The sequence below is a fragment of the Phlebotomus argentipes genome, unplaced genomic scaffold (genome assembly GCF_947086385.1).
Source record: "Phlebotomus argentipes unplaced genomic scaffold, Phlebotomus argentipes genome assembly contig_2, whole genome shotgun sequence".
NCBI lineage: Eukaryota > Metazoa > Arthropoda > Insecta > Diptera > Psychodidae > Phlebotomus > Phlebotomus argentipes.
Window position 1 is genome coordinate 3,061,450 of NW_026776162.1, and position 8,861 is coordinate 3,070,310.

Here is an 8,861-nt window from a genome sequence, read left to right on the forward strand (position 1 = left end):
GGTGTAAGAGGATGTTTTATCAAAAAATACACCTCGAAATGTCTTAAAATGTTTCAGCTTCCACAAAAATCTCTTCAGAAAAAATATAAAGCAGTGATTGAGGGTTGGGTAGTGATTAGAAATTCCATTTTTACCACCTGAATGATGGGATTTGAAACACACAGAGAAACACTGGTTGTATTGTATGGTTTATACAGGTCCATATTGATGATTATCTTATTCCCTACTTCAGCAATTTCACGCACGGGACATCTTCTTATCTAAATGATTAGTTTCTTTGAGCATGACTCATGGAGAAATGGGTAGATTAATGTTTGGTTGTACAGTGATTAAGCTAGATGTGCAACAGATTCATCCTCTCGCTTGGAGATCATGCGGATTTATACTAGAATGACTCTCCTTCTCCATGGAACACACATAACGGAGGAAGGTTGAGGGACACAACCGACAAATTGAGGAGCCTCGCCCTCGTCATCTACTTGGGTGCAGCCTTAGGGGTGGACGGACGCGGTGGGGGCACAGGGCCAGAATTGGTGCAATTGCAGATTGCCTCGAAGATCCTGAGGACCACGCCACGAGCTCTGGACACGACCAGTCTGCCTCGCTTCAAGCCGGAAAACACGGAGTTGTTGTTGCCTGTGGAGAAAGAGCTCACAATCATGAGTCATGGGATCAGAAATGCGCATCAATTGGGATGAGGACAAGAATCATTCAACTTTATTGTGCAGCACTATGTGTACATCAGAGGAACGGCACAAAGAACATGCAAACTAGCGTGAAACAGAAAGGCAGCCATCAAAGCCAGTAACAAGCGGTTGCATCTTTAGTCAGCCGGATTTATGGGAAGAGAAAAACGCTCGAATCAGTTTCATAGGCACATTTCGTCGTGAAATATGCCTTATCGCAGTTGTCCTGAGCAAGAGAGAAGCGAAATGTAAGATTATGGGATTCAGGAAGAGGAAGACGTCTTGCCCACTTTATAGCCTTCTTTCACGTTTTTGCACGTCTCCACGACAACTTTAGTCGCGGCTCTCATTTCGGTCGGCAGCATGGTGTCAATCTGCTGCATAATCTTCTGATAGTCCAACTGCTTTTTGCGATTCAACTGCGAAGCCCCGAAAAAAGAGTCTGTGATTGATATGGAGCCAACCTTCAGACTATGGAAATGTGAGAAATCTATTTTGCGTTGGAAGATTTTCCCGAGAGATGTGAGGATTTGTGGCAGAAACTGGTTTGGATGGCTAAGCTTTGCCCTAATGATTTGAAAATGTCTTGCGATATTTCCGCATGATTATACCAATTTAGAAAATCACAATTCAGTGTTAGACTTCGCTAAAGAATTGCCAATTCTAACTATGAAAGCTATAAATACAAAATCCAATCACAATAAATTCTGAGGATTTATAAAAAGCCAAGAGGATAAGAATATTTTTAGCCACTTTCACGGTGGCCTTCATTTCATGCCTTATCGGAGAAAGGTCAGTGCCAGAGTGTTATAAAAAATATTTACACGAGACATCCGTTGTACTCTCGTAAGCATTTCAAAACACACTCAATCGTGAATTTTTTATAAGGATGAATTTTGATTAAAAAAAATACACTTTATGAATGAATTTTCCACTGAGCTTTGTTCACATTAGTAAATCATAAGAAATACTCTGGTGAAGCACAACGCGTAGTTCATGATATCCCAATATGTTAAGAGATACACCTAAGAAATTTTCTTTATGGGACAACCACCCTCATATCTCATGGGGCGGAAATCTTCCCAACACAGCAAAAGAGTGGATTTGTAGTGTCGATAAAATCTCTCACAGCTCCTGCCATGTCCGCCACGCACAGCGTGTAGCATCGCAAATCTTTGTTGTCATCGACAAATTGGCCATTCTTCACGTTGTCCCGTATGTCGAGATCGAGCTTCGGATGTTTGGACGTGCACGCATTCCTAATCACGTCCATCGTGTTCTGTATCTGCTTCATGGTCATCTTTAAGACACACCGGAATTAATCACATTTGCAAAACTGTCTGGGAATAATTGGGGATTTCACATACCGCGCCATTGGATAGAGTAAAAAGGAGGAAATTCAGCGACACAAAAAGCAACAAACAATCATATCTCGCGAATTTCATTTCGTGCTGTCGTCATTCTTTTGCGATAACATTGGGATAACTGAGTTTAGACGCAAGCTCTCAATTGCCTTTTATCAGTCTCGTCTTACTAATCTCAGATCATTTTAATCACTGTGCATTCTCGTGCAAATTAACATTCCACCCGGAATTATTGCTCGTGCGCCTCAGTGAGCGAGGGTCAATATGTGAATTTATCTGTTATAAATGCTATCGGAACTTAATTTTGGGAAAATTCTCTGTGCGTTTTCGTCTCAGATTTGCCTCAAAATATTGCGCAAATATTTTTGTTCACTCTGCCAGATTGGAATGATTCATTAGTTGAATGGCCTGTTTTGCAAAGCAAACAGAAATAATACGATTGTTTGCGTTCAGTTTCATACAAAATACTGCTCATTGATAACTCCCAAAGTTAACACAAGATCCACTGCTAAAGGTAAAAGGCAACAAGTATCAAAATTACCGCGAGCGTGCGGCGAATGTGCCATAGGCCTTGTCCTTACCTCGACGCGGGCATAGAAAGCACCAGACATCATGCAATGCATCATTGGATGTGACAAGGGGCGCTCCCGCCACGCGATTATATGGAGTAAAGATGCTCACAAGTCAGTTTAATGTAATTACATGGCTGGCAGGTCAAATGGAAGATAAAACACCAGCCCGAAAGCACGGAAATCAATTAAAGCTCACACGGTATTTAGCAAAAAAAAAAAGAAGAACTGCACAGCTAAAGCTCTTCCGTGTGTGAATTGTGTGACACAGCGTGTGGGATAATTCTGATGGTTTAATTAGCGTGCCGGATGAACAGGTGAAATTCTGAGAATGAGGATTAATTGCTTCCTTACCTTCGCGATTCTTACTGGCCTGCAAGTGGAAAGTCATCAAATCACTCGGATTATTAGAGCTTCAAAGCTATGAATTTACTTGTTCTTACGTTCTTCAACTCGAGCCTCTTCTCCGTCTCCAGGCGCGCCTCTTTGAGAATCCCGTCCACGAACTCCGCCATCTGGTCCATTCGCTCGGGATCCTCCTTGAACTCCGCTATTCTGGCGTCCAGAGGCATCGTGGTCGGTGTCGACAAATCCAAACTCAATTCCGATCTCATCGTGTTCCTCATGCGTTGACTTTCTCGCTATATAAACCAATAAAATTCCTAAAGCGGCGCTCAAGTGTCGGAAAAATCCTCTCTTCGCTTTCTCAACTTCTCGTCTACAGCGACTTCAAGTGGAATCTGCAATGAAACGATGCGACGTTTTAGGATCGATAGAGACCATATTCTCTATAGAGTATTTGCCATAGATTAAATTTTCACTCAACGGCACGAAAGCTCACTGGCAAACTCAATGAAGTTATTCCGCAAGAATACCGCCAGCAAATTACTATGTATTTTTCATTTGATAAAAATGAAATAGAGCATTTTATTGAGCGTCATGAAGGAATTTCCGGGATCTCAATGAATGGCATTTCACGGAGAACGCGATTGCTACGTTGAAAAGCAGCAAATTTAGGCTAGAATTGTGGATGAAGCACGCAGAATTGAAAATTTAATTACCCAGCATGAAATACATGAATATTTATTTGCCACTGCAGTCGCGTGCACGAAATTCTCACAAATTTCATTCCAATAAAGGATCCAGTTGCGAGACAGGAAATTCGACAATTCAAGGCGCAGTTCATGCTGGCAAATATTTTCCAACCCATTTAATCTTGCTACAAGCTCACCAAAAACTGGAATTTCGTTTGAATGAGGAATTATTTGGCGAAAAGGCAGTAATTTTAGGTTGAATGGCAATTTAAATGAAAAGTCCATAACTTTTGTGTCGCTTTTGGAAGCGGAAACTTTGTAATTGCAATCTAAAAATAAAACTGTGTAAAATCGCTTTAATTCTCCTTAAGAGCAAATAGACATGCCATAAAATGCACAATTTTTCGAGGCACAACCACGAAATTTAAAACTATTTCGACTATTTCGGAGTCTTCAATAATGGTTAGAATAGAACTTACACATGTGAGACATTTTGTTATTTTTACAAATCTATTTGTGAAGAATTTTTGACTGGAACGTCTGTAAAATCTTTATTAAATAATACCTTGTGATGGCTGTCAAATGTGAAAAATTGGCTTCTATATAAGTTTCCTCCATAAATGATAGAGTTCTCTGTGGAAAAGTTTTATAATACCTCTTATATTTTCCACCAACATTCTCTGAACAGTTGCACTGTGAGATTCTCTGTTCCGATATTGGCTTTTTAGATGATTTCCATCAAGATTTCCATGAATTCAGCTCAATTCAATAAAGTTAGGAACTTTCGACAAGCCTTTTATAATTGAGTGCCATTCAATTGAGTGTAAGAGCAACTCTGGCAGTTTGTATTGCTCTTTCGGTTATATCAAAACTCCAGTTCTAGCGACTAATGAGATTCATTACCCGTAATTTCTCAAATGTTCCGAGGCAGTCGATGTAATATAGTCAAAATAACTGATTTCACTAACTTATTTCCTTCTAATTATCCACACCTGCCCTCATGGGAGGAAAGCCATATGGAAGATATGTGATTTCGCGTGGGAAAATTGGAGGTTTTCGTGAAAATAGCCACTTAGCTGGAGAGTGGAGGCTCTTACGTATCGTTGGACGTCGCTCTGGGAGCGCGATGGTGAATTATGATCGGGGCAGAGCGGACTAATAATTGCCATGTCACAGAGAATAATTGCAAATGCGATTTGTAGCCATACTATCTCGACGTGTAGAGAAATCGCGAATGAAATATTCAAGTCCCATTTGGTGAACACTTGTATGTTGAATGATTCTTTTGAAGGCGAAGGCAAGGATATGGTCGGAAGGGCTCGTCTCTGAATTTAGAAATTCAATTTGTGTCATATAGAGATACAATACTTGTAAACATCACAGAATTTGAATCAATAATCTCTATATAATATGACATTGAATATGAGAGCTCGAGTGGAGAATTTCGCCTCTCATGCAGAATATTTGCTCTCTCATTTCTTTGCTGAGGCGTGGAAAAAATGGGATTTTGGGCATAATTTGAAATTTATTTATTCCGCTTTTATGTGCAAATATCAAATTTCTCCTCATTCGTGCTCACGTGTCAACCATCCTCGCGTTCTCGCCACTTCCTTCCGCAATTTTCTCCTCCTCCGCCCCCTGATTTTCTGGCGAGCCGAGGAACTTTTCCCCATTGTTAAGTGCGCCAGTACATCAGCCCATACGTTGGCTCTCTCATCTCCCTCCTGGCGCGATACAGAGCGAACTACACGGTGTGTGCATTGTGATAAAAGTACACAATGTACAGGCAGGTATTGAGTATTTTTTCAGGTGCTAAAGATACGGCTCAGCCGTGTGTTAGTTCTTCTATATGGAAGGTTATTAGTAATTCTCGACGTAATACCATAGAGTCTCGACTGTGATATTGAACAAACACACGTTCAGCTCGTAACTTTCTGCTCTCTTTTTTATATTTCCATACATCGTCTACCATGTAAGATAGTCGAAAAATCTAGATATTTCATCAATAAATGGGATTTTACCACATTTTCACCCTTGTTTTCACCTCTTGACTGAATTCTCTGCGCTCTTATTTTTGCTAAATCATACCTTTCACTCCGCTTTTCCCATTCCCCAGTTTTTGGAAAATCCGGACAGACTCGCGGTGGAAAAAAGCACCCACAGTAAAAATAAACCCTCCTTGCTAATGAAAGGAAATCACAAACATCCTTCTTCTCCACCCTTCGCCCTGTGGCTCAAAAAATTGATTTTCCCTCCCTTCAGTCACACATTCGGGAGACTCACTTCTTTGCCAGCTGAACACACTCCGTCGTCCACTGGAAAATCCCAAATCACCAACCACAAAACCCTGTTCCGTGAGTCAGGGCACAGAAAACGACAATTCACACGAAGTGCAGGGACCTGCCACAGGAGACGAGACGACCCTGGCTGGTGGATGCGCGCTGAAAACTGTGGAGCTCGCGCGAAAACTGTCGGTATGACCAGTGCTGGAGCGTGTGGCACACATTTCTCCATTGAGAGAGAGAGAAACTCAGAATTGTGGATACACCGGAAAAATGCGTGTCTCATCACCCACTCATTTGCATAAGCCGAGAGATTCCCGTGGAGTCTTTAAGGCATTTCCAGCAGAGAAAATCCTACTAATTGCACAGCATTGTCATGTGTGCCAATTTACCAAATTGACGGCAATTTCATTTCATTGAATCATTGTGCGTCGTCAGGCAATTACTGTGGCGAATATGAGGCCTGACAATGAGTTGGAAATGTTTCTGAAAATTTCCCCACACTTTGTTGTCATCTCAAGATTTACAGTTTTTGCATTATTATCTATATGGCATGGCGCTTTCGTTAGATAACACTGATTAAATACGTTGTGTGAAACATTAACGTCTCTGTGATTTTGTGGGAATATCTTAATAATGAAATCAAAAGCAAAGAACAGGAGATTGTGAATTATGTTTCGACTATGTTAATGGAAATTATACACAGTTCAATGTTCTCAGTACGCAAAATTTTGAGAAAATGAGTATTTCTCAATTCAATTCAACTACAAATCGAATCCGTCGCATACTGAATTAGGCGTAAAAACACGGCTTTGAGGTCTTCTTATTGGATTTTAACTGAAAATGTCTAATAGGGGTTTTAATTACTAGATTTGCAGTGGTATAGAACAGATAATTACAGTCCAATTATGTAGAAGAATTTCTTAGCTAAACAGCTGTGAATAACTTGAATACTCTACTGCGAACTTTCAGGAAAGCTTCCACCTTAGCAAGGAAATACTTGTGAAACGTGGCAGTGTAAGTTGTACATACTTCTCTCTCTCTCGTGCTCTCCGCCACATATTTATCCATTCATTGGCCTTTTCTCGACAATATGGAAAGGGTGGCAGCGAGGGTGAATAGTCCTGAGGCCCCTAGAAAACTCTCAAGAAACATGCGCACATTTTCACACAAATCAATTCCTCAATAACTCTGGTGAATCCCTTGGGGATTTTTCAGCAATTTCTCCTCGTGGAGCAATAATTCATTCTCTATCCCACAGTGTCTCCCCATCCTTGTGGCTTCTCTTTTTTACGACCTTTTTTTATGGAGCAGCAGCCAAATATTTGCACTGTCTCGCGACAATTGACTTTGATTGTGGAGCTTCTTTGATATAATACTCTCTCGCTGTATTTCGCTTGCTTTACATGCTACTGCTTGTCTGGCACGCCCCGGACAGAGCCAAGAACAATGTGAGATAACGCTTAACACAACAAAGTAGCCCCAGTGAAGTTGTCTTTTTGGTGATAATAAAAATTTCACGGTTGACGACTGATTAGCTGAAAACACGCTGACACTGCACTTTTTCGCTTTCTCCTAACCTACGCTCAGTTCTCCTTGGAGCTCTTGGTGAGGTTGAGATTGAGACTCGATATCAATTCGGGCTTCCCGAGATTGCCATTGTGCTCCACGGATTTGAGAAATTCAACGTAATACTCTGGCAGACCGCTCTCAATGGCGCCGTTGATCAGCACCTGAATATAGGAGTAGGATGGCTTGCGCTCCTCAATCCGCACGCCATTCTTCACGGGATAGTCGTCTGGGTTGTTCACCAGCTGGTACACGCGGCAGATGAGCGTCTCCCCGCGCGGAGTCTCAATTGGCAAGCTCAGTGGCTGATAGACGCCTCGATGGACGCCCTCCTGCTTATCCAGACTGTCCAGATTCTCCATGTCTATCTCCCATATGGCGCCCCACACGTTCTCCCCAGGCGCAGGGACAACGGTGGACGGCGCTCCGCCCCAGCGGGTGGCATAGTAGAAGAAATCGAGGCGATGATTCTGCAAAAATTGCCATTATCACCACCGTTAGTCCTTATCAGACAAATGTCACAGAATTGGGTCACTCTTCAATCACTGATATCGTGCTTACTTTCAACTTCCCGATATCTTTCCGGACAGCTGTTGGATTCTTGATGTGAATCCTCTTGGCAAGAAGATTGCTCCCGTATGCAAAGTAGAGGAATTTATTCCCAATCACCTCCGGCAACGTCATACCGATGACTGCCTGTAGGACAAAGCACACCACAAATAGCCTCATATTGCAGAACTTATTAAGTTAAATTGATATCAATGGACGAGTTAATTCTGACGGACAGCAATTTTGGGGGACCCAAAAGTCTCTGATCCTGTGCGACTTGACTCAATGAAATCAAACGCGCAAATAATTTATGAGAATACATACTTGGTGGCATCTGAGGCCTAATCAGTATCACAGCCCAGATTATTTATTAAACACGCGTCCGGTTTTTTTGATTTCACTCTCCTCCTCGTACAACTTATCCAGGAAAAACGTAAACACACTCACTCTCTGCGCGTCACTCGCGGAGTCAGAGATCACCCTGAATCCGCAGCAGAACATATGATTTCGAATTCACACGCATACACACTCCGCGCTCATATCGCCTTCGAACAGGTGTTTTCGAAAAATATCGCCACCCAGAACAATGAATTCCGGGAAAATTATTTTTACACCCACCAAAGTATCAGTAGTTGGGCCTGAAGTTTTCTAATTTAGTTATTGGGGAACTGAAATCTGTGTCACATTTTTCAGAAAGTTATAACATGAAATCATGAAAGGGGTTGGATAAACATACAGCGCAGTGTAATTGCACGCGCGATAACAGAATTTCGAAAAAAATGGCAAGTGCGCCTTTGACGGCGGACAC

The 8,861-nt window shown here is 41.8% G+C and overlaps 2 protein-coding genes across 6 annotated transcripts; both read right to left on the reverse strand.

The window, feature by feature from the left end:
- Window positions 1-21: 21 nt before the first annotated feature.
- On the reverse strand, window positions 22-6,163 carry LOC132264809 (general odorant-binding protein 72-like). Of its 4 annotated transcripts, XM_059765134.1 has the most exons (6): window positions 5,937-6,163; window positions 3,063-3,359; window positions 2,974-2,992; window positions 1,816-1,986; window positions 977-1,105; window positions 645-912 (listed from the first exon to the last, which is right to left on the reverse strand). In XM_059765134.1, the coding sequence occupies exons 4-6, from the start codon at window positions 1,984-1,986 to the stop codon at window positions 838-840; spliced, it is 375 nt and encodes a 124-aa protein (XP_059621117.1). In that variant the 5' UTR covers window positions 2,974-2,992; window positions 3,063-3,359; window positions 5,937-6,163; the 3' UTR covers window positions 645-837. The 4 variants fall into 4 exon arrangements, with proteins under 4 accessions (XP_059621118.1, XP_059621117.1, XP_059621114.1 ...); XM_059765135.1 differs by lacking the exons at window positions 645-912; window positions 977-1,105; window positions 1,816-1,986 and adding an exon at window positions 22-636 and having other exon boundaries at window positions 5,937-6,153; XM_059765131.1 differs by lacking the exons at window positions 2,974-2,992; window positions 3,063-3,359; window positions 5,937-6,163 and adding an exon at window positions 2,054-2,795.
- Window positions 6,164-6,795: 632 nt separating this feature from the next.
- Window positions 6,796-8,685, reverse strand: LOC132265382 (gamma-glutamylcyclotransferase-like). 2 transcript variants are annotated; one of them, XM_059766013.1, is made up of 3 exons: window positions 8,378-8,685; window positions 8,066-8,200; window positions 6,797-7,974 (listed from the first exon to the last, which is right to left on the reverse strand). In XM_059766013.1, the coding sequence occupies exons 2-3, from the start codon at window positions 8,186-8,188 to the stop codon at window positions 7,522-7,524; spliced, it is 576 nt and encodes a 191-aa protein (XP_059621996.1). In that variant the 5' UTR covers window positions 8,189-8,200; window positions 8,378-8,685; the 3' UTR covers window positions 6,797-7,521. The 2 variants fall into 2 exon arrangements, with proteins under 2 accessions (XP_059621994.1, XP_059621996.1); XM_059766011.1 differs by lacking the exon at window positions 8,378-8,685 and having other exon boundaries at window positions 6,796-7,974; window positions 8,066-8,331.
- Between the last annotated feature and the right edge of the window lie 176 nt (window positions 8,686-8,861).

Coding starts and splice junctions, on each gene's coding strand:
- LOC132265382 (XM_059766011.1), bottom strand. CDS start 8,233: ATGAGGCTATTTGTGGTGTGCTTTGTCCTACAGGCAGTCATCGGTATG. Junction 7,975..8,065: donor AAGATATCGGGAAGTTGAAA/GTAAGCACGATA, acceptor CAATTTTTGCAG/AATCATCGCCTCGATTTCTT.
- LOC132264809 (XM_059765131.1), bottom strand. CDS start 2,131: ATGAAATTCGCGAGATATGATTGTTTGTTGCTTTTTGTGTCGCTGAAT. Junction 1,987..2,053: donor TTACTCTATCCAATGGCGCG/GTATGTGAAATC, acceptor TGTGTCTTAAAG/ATGACCATGAAGCAGATACA. Junction 1,106..1,815: donor TGGCGGACATGGCAGGAGCT/GTGAGAGATTTT, acceptor GGGGCTTCGCAG/TTGAATCGCAAAAAGCAGTT.